Genomic DNA, 17,841 nt, shown 5'->3' on the forward strand with positions numbered 1-17,841 from the left:
CAGCTTTCCTCGGTAGAACTCTTTCCACGTCTGGAAAATGAGGATACTCTAATTAGGTATCCAAGATTTCTGCTACCATTTTCTCTATTTCTGGATGGTAGGAATGGAGTAGAAAATGCAAAAATCAGAGTTAGGATGAGACAGGCACATATACCCAAGTGGGGCACAGAAGACAGGAGGGCGTAGGCAAGATTGCACGGGCCGGATTTAGGAACGCGTTTCAACCCCAGACCTGCCTGGAAAGAGAGCGATCCCTAAAGTAGTAAAGCCCAGGTGACTTTGGTAGGATGAAGTTGGGGGAGTAGGGTCGCCCGCTCAAGCTCTCAAAACGGACCCCGCCCCCTTTCCAGCAAATCATAGCCTTCCTGCCCAGGATGCCCAGCAGCCACTGCTAAACAGCGCACTGCAACCGAACCCTATCTGACCCCACCTCTTCAACCGCCCAGCACAATTTTTCATTGTTTATTGGCTTCTGTAACTGTCAGTCAGAGAATCCTCGTATCCGTTGGCTGTCCCCTACCTACTCTTCTTTCCCTTGTAATCTGGTCTCTTTGGGCATTGCACGCCTCCCAGAGCTAATTTCTTTCTTCGATTGGATAGTCGGAATGCCACTTTTCAGAGTGCCACGCTCTGATTGGCTGAGCGCGGCAGGACTCTCGCAGTTACCAGGCAGCGGGCTAGACTGAGGCTAGTTACCACGTCAGTGAGCTGACAGGGAAGGTAGCCGGCACCACCGAGCGTCCCGGCCCACTTACTCCAGCCTGCAGTGAGGTCTCACCCTGAAGTTAGGGTTGCCTTCCAGAAGACAGGATCCTTCCCTTCTCTCACTCGCCGCCGGCGCCGGGAGAGCGGCCGGGAGACGCCTCCGGGGCCAGGCTGGACATGAGCTGCGGCTGCCGCCGGTTCTGGGACTAGGCCCCGCCATTTTGGATCCGCTGACAGGTCAGCGAAGTCTCTTCTTAGAGTTCCAGCGTCGTGAGGGCCTCCTGACGTTGCCATCAAGAATAAGGAGGAAGGGTCCTTCGGTTGGGCGAAGCGGCCTGGGCGATGGGCTTAGTGGGAAGAAGTAAACCCAGAGGACTGATGTGAGAGGGAGTTGGGAGGTGTGCAGGGGCCAAAGGTCAGACCCTTGTCCCCGAGGGGTGTTTCAGCTCCACCTGTGACTCGGTGGATGCTAGAATCTGTTTTTGTTTTTGTTTGTTTGTTTGTTTGTTTTCCCTAGGCATAATCTGGCCTGCAGCTCTTCTTTTTCAGACCCTTCTGCACCCTAAAGTCCTCAACATCTGAAAGCAAAATTAAGGATGGTTTCAGGGTTTAGAGAGTGAATCTTTTCAGATTCTGTACATCTGTCACTTCGGGGTGACTGCGTCCTAGCACAACTGAAGCGCCCCATTAATCCTGAAAGATGAGCCAGCTCAGTTTGGATTAGGTAGTCAGAAGGCATAGAAGACTGGAGGCAGCCGCCTGAGAACCTGGCCTGTAAGATCTTGCTTTTACAGGATAGCTCAGCTGTCACCAGGGGTCTGCATGTAAACACCTTTCTTTCTTTTTGAGTCAGGTTCTTTCTGTGTAGCTCTGGTTTTTCTGGAATTCACTATGTAGACCAGGCTGGCCTTGGATTTACAAAGATCCACCTCCTTCTGCCTTAAACTCTTTAGGTGTGTGTTATGGGTAGGCATTTACCCACTGTAACTCCCTTCTTTTTAAGGATATGAGGTTTGATCCCAAGGCAGCCACTCTTTTGTGACACATTTGATTGAGAGTTAAGAGGGGTTTGAATACTGATAAGGCTTGGTCCTGGTGGTCTATTTATTTTTAGTAGGTGAAAAATCATGAAAAGGGCTGGAGGGAGACGTAGCTGGTTGAGTGTTTGCCTTGCATGTATGGAGTCCTTGAGTTCAGTCCCTAGCACTTCATAAACTGGGCATGTTGGTCCACATCTGTAATTATTCCCTACTTGGGAGATGGAAACACGAGGGTTAGCCCTGACATTCAAGGTTATCCTCAGCTACTTCTTGAGTTAGAGGCCAGCCTGGGCCAAGTGAGACACTGTCTTTAGCAAAGAGACAAGTTAGGAGAGTTGTTCTGCTCCTTGTGGTAGGGTCAGGGAAACAGAGTGAATGGTAGGGCACAACCCGAAAGAGTGTAGTTTATGGCCCAGTAGTGACCTTTGACATTGCTGTGTCATAAACTGGTGAAGTCCTTCGAAGGTAAAGAGTACGTTAGAGATGAGAGACAATGTAGTGTTTCCTGAGTGCAGAAGCTCATATCAAGAACCCTAGGTACAAGTAAGCCTTATGGAGTATATAAACGGGAAAACCTGCTCTGGGATCGCTCAGTTTACACAGAGTCTTGCAGTAGTGGGGATGGGACCCTAGGGTCCCATATGGTATAGTCAGGCAGTCTACCACCGAGCTATACCCAGAGCTAGTGCGCTCTCTCTCTCTCTCTCTCTCAGTTGTCCTGACTGGTCTAGAATTTGCTCTGTAGCCCTTGAACTTGTGATCCTTCCTGAGCTGCTGGGTTTACAGGCCTACAGTCCTAGATCTTCCTGTATATTTCTGAAAAGTAGTGACATATGCTAGGTGTAGTGACAGACATTTGTAATCTCAGTACTTTCAGGAAGTCCTTCCTATGAGGAAGGACATTTTGAGTTTAAGACCAGTCTTCCTACATAACGAGGGCAAAAAAAAAAAAAAAAAAAAAAAAAAAAAAGCCAAGTTAAAAGTAAGAGTGTGCCTAATTCCTTTTAGCAGTGATGGGGCCCAGCATGTGCCGTCCATCCCTGGGGTTAGTGTAGTGTGTGGTTAGCCTTTGTGTCCTGGTCTGGCCCGGGGAGTCAGCTGTACATTTGCATGGTGAGTAGTGACAAGGTGGGGCACTCTTATCAGGTATTGGAAGACAGATCATCTAAGATGTTACTACTTGAACCAAGTTTCTCTTACTTAATTCTCTCTGCCCTCTTAAGAATGGCTGTGTTAGACTATGTAACCTGTGTGTGTGTATGTGTATAAGAGAAGTAATAGTGTTTATGGTTTATTTGTATAGATGTAAAACAAATGGGTGGGAATGGTACAGAACACTGTTTTGTTTTGTTTTTTGTTTTTATTGTTGTTTGGGGGGGGTATCTTTTCAACACAGGGTCTCTCTGTGTAGCCCTGGCTGGCCTGGAACTTGATTTGTAGACTAGGCTGGCCTTGAACTCACAGAGATCTGCCTGCTTCTGCCTCCCCAGTGCTGGAATTAAAGGCATGCACCACCACTGCCCTGCTAATAGTGGGTTTTGTAGGATGCAGAATCTAGACAGTAGTTAATTTGACAGGTTTCAGAATGGTAGCCCAGCAAACACCCAGGTTAGGTGCCTATAACTCTGCCAAGTTGAAAGCGCTCTGCATAATTGGCAGTCTCTTGATAGGTAGTCTGACAGCATCTTTTCAGTTTTTGGCCTAAAGGTGACTACAGAGACTTCAGAGAAAAATCTTTTTTTTTTTTTTTTGTACTTAAGTCATTTTCTGAGCTGGTGGTATATCTCAGTGATAAAGGATTTACCTAGATGTGAGAGGAGGCCCTGGATTTGATCGTCAGTGATGTGGGGCAGAAATGTAAATTTCTACATAGGAATAATTCCACTAACATAAATTTCTTTAAGGTTGTACTTAAACTTCTTTTACTAGTGTCTGTATGTTCTAGTCTTAATGGTGATGTTCATTGGCACAGTAGGAATTAAAGTTGTGGACACATTTTAGTAGCTGGTTGAGTTTCAGCTCAACACAGTCTTTCCCTCCCCTGTGTTCTAGAAGTCAGGATGACTGCTGCTTTAAAATAATCACACTCAGTGATAGGTTGTTTATTCTAGCTGCAGTGGGCAGCTAGAGAGGAAGAAAACATAGTTCTTGCTTGTGAGGAGATACTATTTATAAACAGCATCTGGAAAGGCCATTGATTGATCACATTCTAGTGACTGAGTGTGGCTGATTAGCGTGATTGGATGTTGGGTTCATGGTGGGGTTGGGTCGAAGGGAGAAGGAGAGATTCATTTTACCTTTATGCTGGAAAAGCTCTGAAATAAATAATAAATTGTTGTTAATCTTTTATTGCTCCTCTTTTGTAACATTTCACCTGCATTTATTTAACTAAAGGAAGATACAGTAGAGTGGAATGCTGCACTAGAACTCCGCTAGCAGTGGAAATGGTCATGAAAGTGATGACTTATTCCCAATAATAGTGGATGTGATCATAGAAGCAATAGTATAAATTGAGGGAGTGTGAGAGCAAGCCTTATAAACAAGGACTATAAGTTCGAATGCACGTCAGGTAGCTACTGTTAGTGCCTGAAGTTAGTCTTGGGAGTGGAGGGTAGTAGAGCCTGTGATATGCAGGCCCTGGTTGGAAGGGGCAGCTGCTTCTTACTCCGCAGGTGGTTACTGTTTGAGGACCTAAGCAAGGGTGACTAGCCTTCCTGTTCTTTAGTATATGATGATCCCTCAGTGGGAAGATAGGCAGGCTGTGTGGGACTGTCACTGCTGCCCCCCAGTGTGCCATCACTCAAGCCGGTTTCTTTGTTCCACTCTGCCGCTGGTCACCTAATGTCCTGGGTGTTCTGAGTGGTTAGTGATGTGGGATAGAGAGAAGCTTTGTTTCGTTTTCATCTCTAAGATGGCAGCTTTGGACAGGTCAGTGGCTTACCCTACATACGGTTCTAGAGATCGTCTCAGCAGTCTTCACAAAGGAGGAGATGGCGTCCAGAGCTAAGGTACACTGGTCACCTGACTAGCAGGTTTGAGAGGATTTTCCAGCCGTGGCTGGTCAGATCAGAGTAGCAGCTTTTTCTTGATTCTACTTTAACTCCCACTCTTTGTGTAATTTTCTTGTGTTTAGTAAGGTTTTTGTATGTTCTTCCTCCATATTGGTAGTGCATTTTGATTGCATGTATGTGTGTGCTAGTGTGTCTGGTGCAGGTGGAAGTTAGAAGAGGGAGTTGAATCCCCTGGAACTGGAGATACAAATGATTGTGAACCACAGTGTGGGTGCTGGGGACACTGGGGACCAAACCTGGGTCTTCTGTAGGAGCAACAGGTGATCCATCTCTCCAGCCCCTCATTTTTTTGAGAGAGGGTCTCAACTGTGCAGCCCAGACTGGCCTTGTGCTTGTGGTTTTCCAGCCTTGGCCTCCCAGTGCTGGGAATACAGGTGTGTAGCGCTGTCCACGCTGAGGTTGGTTAAAAAGCGCTGTGGACACAGTGTTATGTGCTGGCCAAAGAGATGTGCTCATACTGTGTAGGAGAGTGAGTTAGCTGAGGACGACTCTTGAGGAGACACTGTCATAAAAACAGTGTTCAGGAGATGTTGGCAACGTTCAGTGCCATGCTGGGTACTCCCAGCACACCCAAGCGCAAGCGTCTTCATTTTGCGGTGGAGAATTGTAGGATTTTGTATGGTTTTGTTTTGTTTTGTTTTGCTTTTGGACAAGATCTCAATGTGTAGCCCAAGCTAGCTCTGAATACTTAATTCTCCCATCTAATTACCACATCTAGCTACTGTGGAAAACTGTAAAGCAAGGCTCAGAAAGATTAGGAAACTTGGTTAAGAGTTATAAGTTTGTGGTACAGTGCTTAGTTAACCTTCATGTAGCCCTGTGTGCAGTCTCCAACATGGGATGAGAGGGGGGAAAAGCAAGAAAGCAAGAAAGCAAATGCCTGACTGTAATCAGTCAACTAGAAGTAGGGAACACAGTCAAGTCTGTCTTGCATAACTCTACTATTGACTTTTAAAAATTTTTTTTGGTCCTGGAACTTGCTTTGTAGACTAAGCTAGAACTCACAGAGATCTGCCTGCCGCTGCCTCCCAAGTGCTGAGATTAAAAGTGGGAGCCACTACATCTGGCTCAACTATTGACTTTTAATGTGAAATGAGCAAGAGTTTACAAAAATGGACAAGAGGAAAGCTGAACATTCATTCAGCACAGAATGGGGTAGCATTTCAGAGGCACAGAGGGAGCAAACCATGACCTGGAGCTTGGTGTGTTTGCACACCTGTACATCCCATCACCACTTGGGACACTTGAGGCACGAAAATTTGAGTTTCAGGCTCTCTGGGTTATACAGCAAGATCCTCATTAAAAAACAAACAAAATACCAACCAAGACTACCACCCAGAGTGAGTTTGCATTTGCCCACCCTCTGCCTTACTAGTCTCACCACCCTTACCCTTGCCAGCTTTTGTTTCTCTGAGAACTAGACCCAGAAGTAGAATTGCTGAGATGAAGAATAAGAAGTTCTTTAACTTGGCATGATGATATCGAATTGTTATTCAAACAGATTGTATCTGTTTAGATACTCTCTAGCCATTTGATTTTTACTAAAGTATGGTCAGATTTAAATTTCATCATTATTATTGTTTTGTATTTTTGAGATAGTATCTTATTCTATAGTTAGTCCAGTTTGTTTTATAACTCATTATGTAGCCCAAGCTGGCCTTGAACCCCTGACAGACCTCTTGCCCCAGCCTCCTAATTGCTGGGATTACATTTCATTATTATAAAATTATTATCTGTTGTCATTATTACTATTATGGAGGTCTAAAATGGTTTCTCACTATAATCTTTTTAAATTTAATATTTTAAACAGGATCTCACTCTGTTGTTCTGATTAACCTAGAACTTACTGTGTAAGTCAGATTGGCTTTAAACTCAATGAAATCTGCTTGCCTTTGCTTCTGAAGTGCTGAGATCAAAGGTGTGCATCACTATCCCTGGTTTATTATAATCTGCTCATTTTGCTGATTATAAATGAAGCTAATAATCTTTACTATTAATTTGTTATTTGTATTTTCATGAAGTGCATGTTCTACTCATATTTCTTGCTAACTTTTTCTATTTTTTTTCTTTTTTTACTTCAGTTTTTTGAGATAGGGTTTCTCTGTGTAACAGCCCTGCCTGTCCTGGCCTCGATTTATAGACCAGGCTGGCTTTGAATTTACAGAGATCTTCCTACCTCTGCCTCCTGAGTGCTGGGATTAAAGATGTGTGCCACCATGCCAAAGGCTAACTCTTTCCATTTTCATGTGTGTATGGTGTTGTATGCATGTTTCCGTGTTTGTGCATGTGCACATGTATGTGTGTGTATGTGTAATTCCAAGGTTGATATTCATAATCTATAATCTTCCATATTGTTACTAAGGCAGGGTTTCTTAATCAAATCTAGAGCTTGCCTATAGTATTGCTAGCCATCTTGCTTTAAGAATCCTATTTCTAAGCCGGGCACTTTAATCTCAGCACTCGGGAGGCAGAGGCACACGGATTTCTGAGTTCGAGGCCAGCCTGGTCTAAAGTGAGTTCCAGGACAGCCAGGGCCACAGAGAAACCCTGTCTCGAAAAAAACCAAAAAAACAACAACAACAAATAAATCCTGTTTCTGCCCTCTGAGGCTGGAGTTACAGGTGGGTTACCATGCCCACCTGGCATTTATGTGGAGTCAGGACATTTGAACTCTGGACTTCACACTTGCATGGCAAGTGCTTCAAGTACCTATCCATTTCCTGAGGCTTCTCTTGCTAATGAAAAAAATTACAATTATTTACCTTGTGTATTTGTGTGTATGTGCCATGGTGTGAATGTGGAGGTCAGAGGACATCTTCAGAAGCTGGTTCTCAGGGTTGACTGTGTAAGCCTTGGGCATCACACTTGAGTTGTCAGGGTTGGCAGCTTGAAGCACTCCTTAAGGGTAAATACCCAGGAGTGAAAGAGCAGGCGATCTGTTCTTAGTGTATTGAGAACCTCCATATTGCCTTCTATGTAGCTAGACTAGTTTACACACTACCAGCAAGGCATAAGGAAGAACTCCCTTTTGACCACATTCTTATCAGCATTTTTCATTATTTGTTTTCTTAATGACTGCCCTTCTGATTGGAGGAAGATGATTCTCAGTGTTGATTTGCGTTCTCTGATGACTGGTAAAGGTGAACATTTTTCTTAGGCTTATTGGCCACTTGTAGTTCATCCTTTGAGAAGTGTCTGCCCACTTACTGATTGGATTGTTTGAGACCGTTTTTCCTTCTTTGTGCGTGAGCATGTATGCTGTACCTGCTTGTGTGGTACATAGGCACAAGTGCCTTTGGAGAGGATAGGTCAGGGTCAAGTGTCCTTCTCCAGCTCTCTCCACCTGGCTTTTTGGGATAAGGGTCTTTCACTGGATGGGCTCACCTGTGTGAGGAGACTGGCTTGGCCAGCAAGCCCTAGGGATCCTCCTGTCCACTTGCCCAGCACGCAGGTTACAGGTACCTGCTGCCATGCCTTTTATTTGGCATCCTTTTTATTTTACTTGCATTTTATCTGTGAATCTGAACTCAGATCTTCATGCTTTTCTGACTGTGCCATCTCCCTGGCTCGGCTGTTTATTTCTTGTATATTTTAGATGTAGTCTTTTGCCAGATGTTTAGCTAGTAAATATTCTCTTCTAGTCGTAGGCTGTGTCTTTACTCAGTTGACTGGTTCCTTTGCTGTTCAGAGGGTTTTCTCAATGAGCTCTCATCTGTCCATTATTGGCCTCATTTCTTGTGTGACGAGAGCCCCGTCGAAAGTTCCTGTATATACCTCTATCTTGAACTCTTTTCCTCTAACAGAGTTTGAGGCTTTATGGTAAGGTTTTGGTTTGTTTGGAGTTGGGTGTTTTATTTTGTTTTGTTTTGTGGGATATAGGAGATGGGGTTTTAGTTTCTTTATTCTGTATGTGGATATCTGGTTGGTTTTCTTTTATTCTGTATGATATCTGGTTGGTTTTCTTTTCTCTCTCTTCCTCCCTTCCCCTCCCTCCCTCCTGCCAGTCCTCCTTCCTTCCCTTCCCTCCTTCTTTTCTCCCTATCTCCTTCCTTCCTTTCTGTGGATAATTGGTTGGTTTTTCTTTTCTTCTCTTCTCTTCTATTTTCTTTTCTTTTCCTTTCTTTTTTCCCTCCCAAGATAGGGTTTCTCTGTGTAGCCCTGGCTTACTCTATAGATCAGGCTGGCCTCAAACTCAGAGATCTGCCTGCCTCTGCCTCTCAAGGCTGACTTGTCACTGTGTTGAACTTGGTGGTTTTCAGGACTTTCAGTTTTTGTATAAGAAATCTTACAAAAAACATGCAAATTTAGCTTCTTTAAGAAGTTCATTTTATGTGTGTGGGTGTTTTACATACATGTATATATACCATGACTACCTAGTGCCCTTGGAGGCCAGAAGAGGGTGCCACATCCCCAGTTATAGATGGTTGTTAACTGCCACATGGGTGCTGGGAATCAAACCTGTGTCCTCTGAACAAGGAGCCTGTGCTGTGACCTGCCAAACCAGCTTTCCAGCACTCCAAGCTGAAAGCAGGTTTCTCCTCAGTGACTTTCTGTGTTGGAGTGTTTTTTTTTTTTTAAAGATTTATTTATTTATTTATTTATTTATTATATATAAGTACACTGTAGCTGTTTTCAGACACCCCAGAAGCGGGCATCAGATCTCATTATGGATGGTTGTGAGCCATCATGTGGTTGCTGGGATATGAACTCAGGACCTTTGGAAGAGCAGTCAGTGCTCTTAAACCGCTGAGCCATCTCTCCAGCCCTGTTTTTGTTTTGTTTTGTTTTGTTTTGTTTTTTATACTATTGAACTGTAAAATTTCTCAATGGAAGTAATAGATCTCTTATTACTAGTGTTTAATTTATATTGGTAATATGCTAAAATATTCTTCTGAAAGAAATCAAAGCAGTACAGATAAAGGTTTGATTATACCCTAATTTCCAAGCACTTTCTCTTTAGATAGCAGACTGTGAGTTTGTATATACTTGCCTAGACCCTTTATTTACTTGGATTAAAATTAAAACAACTGCTGGGCATAGTGGCTCACACCTTTAGTCCCAGCACTGGGAGACAGAATCAAGTGGATCTCTTAGTTTAAGGCCAGCCTGGTCTACAGAGTGAGTTCTAGGACAGCCAGGCTATACAGAGAAACTCTGTCTCAAAAAAACCGAACAAAACAAAAAATTTAAATTTATTTATTTAATTTTATGTGTATGAGTGTTTTGCCTACATGTCTGTCTGTGTACCTTGTGTGCTTATGGACGGCTGTGAGCCACTGTGGGGTCCTGGGAGCTGAATCATTTCTCCAGCTCCTCAGTTATTTATTTATTTATTTATTTATTTATTTATGACTTTTGAGACAGAGTTTCTCTGTGTAACCCTGGCTACTCTGGAACTCACTCTGTTGGCCAAACTGTCCTTTCCCTCTGCCTCTGCCTCCTATGTGTTGGGATTGAAGGTGTAGACCACCATACCCAACTTTAGATACTGTACTTGGGATATGTTTATCTATATATGTATCTGTACAAAATATATTAACTGTGCTTCTATTACTTAAAGGTACATATAAATGAAATGAGAGTTAAAAAGTTAATAAACGTCAGTTTTGCAGTAGTAGGAGTTATGGACAAAAGCAAGCTTTGTTTGGGAAGTAGAGCCTTCAGTTGTTCCACTAATCTGGATGCTGGCTATTATACGACTCTGTATCCTTTTTATGCTAAATATTACATATTTAAAAAACAAAAATGTCATGTTTCATATGGGTGGTTTGTTTATACACACACAGTAGTCAGGTAAGTAGTCATACACTATGATACTTTCTTTTTACTTTGTAGTAGTTGTGAACTATTTTTCTCTTCCTTCCTTCCTTCCTTCCTTCCTTCCTTCCTTCCTTCCTTCTCCACCCGTGTCCCCCCCCCCCCCCCCCCCGAGAGTCACTACATAGATAAGTCTGGCTTCTTCACGAGTACTAGTGTTTCTTGGGTTAACTATACTGTCTCTAAGGAGTTTTTAAACAATGGAAAGTGGCAAATTTGTTGTTACATACTTCTAGGATATACTCTCTGCTAAGAAGATATTTTCTGGGAAAAAGTGTCGTGTGTCTAGGTTGTCTCCAGTTTGCGTTTGTGAAAGATGACTTCACCCTTTCTGCTTTGTCTGCCTGTACCTACTGTGGGGCTTAGATTCCAGGTGCTCATCACCATGCCTGTCTTCTGTAAGTGGGGCTGGGCACTGAACTTAGAGCTTTGTGCGTGCTAGGCAAGCACTCTACCATATGAACTACATCCCTAGTCTTCCAAGAGAAATTCCGTTTTTCAATATTTTCACCTTGAGAAATAATTAAATAAGTGCTATTCTGGGCAGCAAAGACAATCCTGTAGTAGTTCCTTTGGGAGCATTTACAATAATAAATTAGTTCCTCTGCCTCAGCCTGTCTCGTGGCTAGAATTACAGGTGTATACCACCATACATGGCTGTCATTTAAATAATCCCCCATCTTGGGGTTGAAGAGATTGCTCATTGGTTAAGAGAACTGGTTGCTCTTCTACAGGATCCAGGTTTGATTTCCAGCACCCACATGGTGGCTCATATACTTGCAGGCTCAACATTTGTATACATGAAATAGAAGGGAAAAGGCAGGCGTTGCCATGTGAGCCTTTAATCCCGGCACTTGGGATGGATCTCTGAGTTTGAGGCCAACCTGGTCTACAGAGTGAGTTCTAAGACAACCAGGGCTGCACACAGAGGAAACCCTGTTTCAAAATGAAACCAATCAACCAATCAACCAACCAACCAAACAGCTGTGAAAAGGAAAAATATTAACCAATCTTTTCTCTTCAACTGTTCTGGTAGGTTTGTCAGGATGGTGGATAAGAATATTTACATCATTCAAGGAGAAATTAACATTGTTGTTGGTGCCATCAAACGAAATGCCCGATGGAGCACCCATATACCACTGGTAAGTGGGGAATGGGCAGACAGGTCACTGAATTATGGACATCTCATCCTTGGTTAAAATGATCAACTAAGGGGGGAGGGAGGAGTGTGTGTGTGTGTGTGTGTATGTGTATGTGTGTATGTGTGTGTGTGTGTGCATGTTGAAAGAAGAAAGGGGATGTAAAAGGAAAGGAATAGGTCCTGTGGTGGATTGAATAGGTATGACCTCTAAGACTCATATGTTCTAATGCTTGGCTCATAGGGAGTAGCCCAATTAGGAGGTATGGCTTAGTTGGAGTAGGTGTGGCCTTGTTGTAGGAAATATGTCATTGTGGAGTGTCTCACTGTGTGAGACTTTGAGGTCTTATAGAAGCTCAAGCTACGGCCAGTGTGACAGTCTTCTGCTGCCTGTGGATAGAGGTATAGAGCTCTTGGTTCCTCCAGCACCTTGCTTGCCTGCACAATAACCATGCTTCCCACCATGATAATAATGGACTTAACTTTGGAAACTGTAAGCCAGCCCCAATGAAATGTTTTCTTTTATAAGAGTTGCCCTGATTGTCTCTTCACATCAGTGAAACCCTAATAAGACAGGTCCTGATAGAAGGAGGGAGAAAAGAGAACAATAGAATCCATGTGACATGAAAGCACAGAGGGAACAAGCTGGCTGTAGTGGTATATTCCTGTAATCCTAGCACTTAGAAGTAGAAGCAAAAGGATCATACATTCAAGGCTAGCTTTGGCTACATAGTACGTTCAAAGCCAACCTGAGATGTTTGAGACCCTGTGTTAAAAACCAAAAATAAAGGAGTGGGTGGGTGTTTAGGTCTGTAAAAATGGCTCTGTAGAAATTTTCCAGTAGACCAAATTTGGTTCGGAGTACTCATATTGGGCAACTCACAACTCTATCTTCAGTTCTGGGTGATCCTATACCCTCTTCTAGCCTCCTTGGGTACCTATACACTATACTGTATACTCATGAAGACATACACACAAACACAATAAAAATAAATCTTAAAAGGGCATAGGCTAGGGAGATGGCTAGCAGTTAAACACCCTTGCTGCACAAGCAATAGGCCTAGAGGTTGGATCCCCAGCACTCATGTGAAGGATTAGTGGTTATCTAGAGCTGGTGAAGTGACTGAGTGGGTAAAGCTTGTAATCTGAGCCTTGAAAGGCAGAGGCAGGAATACCTGGAGCAAGCTAGCTAGTAGACTAGTCATACTAGTAAGCTCTGGGGTTGTTTGAGAGCTTAGCCTCTGAGGATAAGGTGGGAGAATGATGGAGGTAGATGCCCAATGTTAACTTCAGGCCTCCACATGTCTGTGAACATGTATATATACACATGCATACCACACACATATCCAAATGGAAAAGAAGAATTAAAAATAACAACCATAAAAACAGTGGCTGGTAAGATGGCTTAGTGGATGAAATCCTGATAACCTGAGTTTGATCCCTGAAACCTACATTAAAAATAAGCAGAGAAACAGTTCTACAAAGTTCTCCTCTGACTTCGACATGTGCATGTGAAGTACACATATTATACATGATAAAAAAACAAACCAAGCCCAAAAGAAAGAGAAGGCAGTCTACTTGAGGGGAGTAGAGGATCAGCTAGAGTGGCTAGGAGGATGGGAGAGGGCAGTGGGGATTAATGTGTAGGCGAGGCTGGCTGTCTTTAAACTGATCTTGCCCCCATTTCCCAAGTGTTAAGATTGCAGGAATGCATCCCCACCACCCTCTAGTTGAAATCCGTTATTTTGTAGGCTATCTGAAAAATATTTGCAGGCTAACAACAACCTAGGGCTGGCAAGGTGGGAGAGTGGCTAAAACCTAATGTATGAATCCCTGTTCCATTGCTGTGAAGAGACTTCATGACCAAAGCAGGTCTTAGGAAAGAAAGCATTTAATATTGGGTGTATAGTTAGTCTGTTATCATGGTGGTCTACAGAGTGAGCAGACATGGTAGCAGACTTAGTTCTAGAGCAGTGGCTGAGGGCTACATCCTGGTCCTTAGGCAGCAGACAGAGAGAAACTGCACATTTTCATTCAGACTCCATACCTGACCACCTGGGTTCAAGTCATGGAACTCACATGGTGGAAGAAAAGAACTGACTCCCACAGGTTGTCATCTGACTACTATATGAGTGTGCCTTTACATATAGGTACACACAAATAAAATACAGGTGAAAAAACTCCCCCATTAAAACAGTAGTCATGTTTCTGGTAATAATGGTAATAATGAAAGTAATCGGAATCCAGAAGTGTTATTGGTATGCAAGAACACTTGTGTTTTTTGTTTTATTCCAGCTGGCATCAGATTTACAGGTTTAACCCACAAGATGTCCACATTGTATACACACACACACATGTATAGAATGTATATATACATGAAGTGAAAATAGAGACACATTATTAAGAAAGGGAAACCACTCCTTTTTGGAGACAGGTTTCTCTGTGCAGTCCTGGATATCCTAGAACTTGCTTTGTTGGCCTCAAACTCACAGAAATCCACCTGCCTCTGCCTCTCAAGTGCTGAGATTAGAGGTGTGCGCCACGCCCAGCACTCTTGATACTGGGAGTGGGCTGGTGCATTAGTCACTTGTCTGCTGCTGTGACAGAGCACTAAGCAGGGATGTAGACGTGGCTCACTGTTTCAGAACACTTGTTGCTTTTCAGAGGACCCAGATTGATTCCTAGGACCCACACCAGTTCCAGGGAATCTAATGCCCACTTTTGGTCTCATGGGCACTAGGCACATGTGTGCACAGATATACACGCAGGCAAAATACCCATACATACAATAGAAGTTTAAAACAGAAAAGCAAAAAAACCCAAAACTCCATGTCTAGGGCTGGAGAGATGGCTCAGGGGTTAAGAGTACTGCCTGCTCTTCCAGAGGACCTGGCTGAGATTCCTAGCACCCATATGGAGGCTTACAACTGTCTGTAACTCCAATTTCAGGAATCCAATACTCTTTTCTTTTAAAATTAAAAAAAAAACCCCTATTTATGTAAATGGATATTTTGTCTGCTTCTGTGTCTCTATGTGCCACATATGCCTGATATTTTTGTAAATTAAATTGACATTTGGGACTTTAGCATACCTGGAAACATTAGAAAGATTACCGTCTATGATAAGAAGAAAACACATTTCTTGGGATTGGAGTTAGAGATGGTTTTGAAGTGCCCTGTGGATGGCCGAGCCATCTCTCCAGTCCCTGATTCCTCTTTTGACTTGTGGGCACTGAGGGCACAAACAGTGCACATACATACATGCAAGCAAGACACGTTGTCACACACAATGTAAACCAAAACAAAGGAGACTCAGGAAGGAGTCTCCTTTGTCTTACTTCCTGGGAAAGAGTTCCATATGGTGGGGTTGGAGTGTGGCAATACATGACCAGAGCAAGAGGCTAAGAGAGAGATTTTTAGCTACAAGCATGAAGCAGAGAGTGGGACATGAATTCTCAGAACCTAGTGACTAACTTCCTGTAACACTATCTTCCCAAACAGTGCCACTAACTCTGGACCACCGGTTTAAATATCTGAGCTTTTGAGACATTCTCAGTCAAATCCTCACAGGTAGTGAGCTAGAGAAAGCTCTCAAAAGCTTTATTTGAAAATTTAAAAATGTTTATTTATCTTTATTTTATGTGAATTGGTGTCTTTCTTGCCTGCATGTATTTCTGTATGAAAGTTCCAGGTCCCCTGAACCTGGAGTAACAAACAATTGTGAGCTGTCACAGCTGAGAATTGAACGCAGGTCCTCTGGATGAGTAGCCAGTGCTCTTTTTTTTTTTTTTTTTTTTTTTTTAGTTTTTTTTTTTTTTTTAAGATTTATTTATTTATTATATGTAAGTACACTGTAGCTGTCTTCAGACACTCCAGAAGAGGGCGTCAGATCTTGTTACAGATGGTTGTGAGCCACCATGTGGTTGCTGGGATTTGAACTCTGGACCTTCAGAAGAGCAGTCGGGTGCTCTTACCCACTGAGCCATCTCACCAGCCCTAGCCAGTGCTCTTAACTGTGAGCCAGCTCTTCAGTCCCACCTCATTTTTATAATTTTTTGTTTTGTTTTGTTTGTCTGAGACATGGTTTCTCCATGTAGCTTTGATTGTCCTGGAACTCATTCAGTAGACCAGGCTGGCCCTGAACTCAGAGATCTGCCTGCTTTTGTTTCCCAGGTGCTGGAAATAAAAGAGTGTGGCATGGCCACCCAGTTATAAATCTATTTTTTATTTATGTATATGTATATATATGTGTGTGTGTACATGCCCACACATACGCATGCCCATGTGCATACAGTGCTTGAAGTACCTGAGGAGGCCAGAGGAAGGTGTCCGCTCTTCTAGAGCTGGAGCTACAGGTAGTTATAAGCAGCTGGATGTGGGTGCTGGGAGTCCAACTCAGCTGCTGTACTGTTTCTCTGTCTCCTTTATAAATTAAGTTCATATTTGGGACTACTTTAGAATTCCTAGAAACACCAGAAAGACTTAAATTTCCTAGGGCTAAGTAATCAAATTCATTCAAATTAGGTTAGTTATTGATAATACATAAAGTACAGCTGGGTGATCCCAATTCTATGCAGTGGAGTCTGCAGGCTTCCACATATGGAGCAGACCTTATCTTACAATCAGATGGGTAAGAAACTTAGTTATTATTAGGTCTCAGGAAGTCCATATGCCCATAATGAGCTCAGGCTGACCTATAGAAGGATTTCTGGCTATTAGATAAAAGCCAGCATTCTTAAGGAGTTTATAAAGTGATTTACTTGTTTTGGTTTGTTTTGATTTGGTTTGGTTTTCGTCCCCAAAAGGAGCTCCTTCCCCCAACTACTCCCCTTTCTCCTATACTCTGCATGGTTTGCCCACCCCTGCTATCCTAAGCTCCCGTGCTCTCTTGCTGTGTCTGTTTTGCTATCTCCACTATTCTCTCCCATCCTCCAGCACCCTAGCCCTGCCATGTCCAGTATGTTTCTCTTTTCTCTGGCTCTGGACTCTTCCAGATGTCTATGGATATTCACTTTCTCTTATTCAAATACAAACTCTCCTCCTCAAAGAGTGGTTATGTCTGCAGTTTCTTTATTGTACCTCTCACATACAGTTATAAAGTTAGCTTGTTGTTGTGTGTATGTATGTATATGTGTGTGTGTGTGTGTATATATATATATACACATACATATACACATATGTATTGTGTATCTATGTATATTTAATGGAATTGGTGTAAAAAATTTTGGCACAATTATAAAAACAAGTTTAGTGCTTTCTGACTAGCATTTTACCCACTAACCCATCTCTCTAGCCCCCCTAATTAATATTTTTGAATTGACATAGGAACATTTCAAACATACTCACCAAATAGTTTATATATTCTTATCAAGTTAGAAAGTTCAAATATATTTTTATCATGTGTATATATGGAATAAAAGTACAGACATGTGGATTTGTATATACAAACACTTAGATAAATAATGTTGGCCATTTTTTAAAATGTCAGTCCCTTTTTGTGTGAGAAAATTTAAAACACCCTGGGGCTTCTAGATATGTAATCAGGCAGACAAATAAAACATATACTGATAGTACATCATAAAGAAATTTATTTAAAAATAATTCTGAGATGGCTTAGAGTGTAGAGTTGCCTGCCACTCTGCCTGGTGACCCAACCTTGATCCCCAGAACGCAGTGGAAGGAGAGAAGCAAGTCCTGCAGGCTGGGCTCAAGGCATGAGTGGCTGTGTGCATACATGCATGTACAAAACAAAGAAGTGCTCTAAAAACATTCTTTGCTATACGTATAATCTTACTGTTTATTAAAGATTAAAGCAGATTTGCATACTAATGAGGTCTATGTACTTATATATTCTTACATAAAGAATTAAACCATGGCTGAGTCTTTGGTACAGGAGGATGTAGAACGTTGTCACTGCTCTTCAGAGTTGATAGTTATTTTGATTTTATTTTGTAATTTTTAATGCTGACAGTGCAATTTTGCATAAATATGTAGTACACAAAGGCAGAAGAAGTATGTTAAGGAACATTTCAGAAATTGTTGGAAATCCTTTTGTCATCTTAAGCCAAGAT

General features: G+C 42.5%; 1 protein-coding gene across 4 annotated transcripts in view; it reads left to right on the forward strand.

Moving 5' to 3' along the window:
• The first annotated feature begins 658 nt into the window (after positions 1 to 658).
• Gbf1 (golgi-specific brefeldin A-resistance factor 1) overlaps positions 659 to 17,841 on the forward strand; it is a 134,002-nt gene continuing 116,819 nt past the window's right edge. For 2 of the 4 annotated variants that reach the window (XM_006526580.3, XM_006526581.3), the window contains exons 1-2: positions 660 to 942; positions 11,670 to 11,775. In XM_006526580.3, the coding sequence (XP_006526643.1) occupies positions 11,680 to 11,775 (96 nt within the window). In that variant the 5' untranslated portion in view covers positions 660 to 942; positions 11,670 to 11,679. Of the gene's footprint in view, positions 943 to 11,669; positions 11,776 to 17,841 lie in introns of all 4 variants that reach the window. The other 2 variants (XM_006526582.4, NM_178930.3) reach the window with 2 other exon arrangements.

Source organism: Mus musculus, chromosome 19 (genome assembly GCF_000001635.26).
Source record: "Mus musculus strain C57BL/6J chromosome 19, GRCm38.p6 C57BL/6J".
NCBI classification, from domain to species: domain Eukaryota; kingdom Metazoa; phylum Chordata; class Mammalia; order Rodentia; family Muridae; genus Mus; species Mus musculus.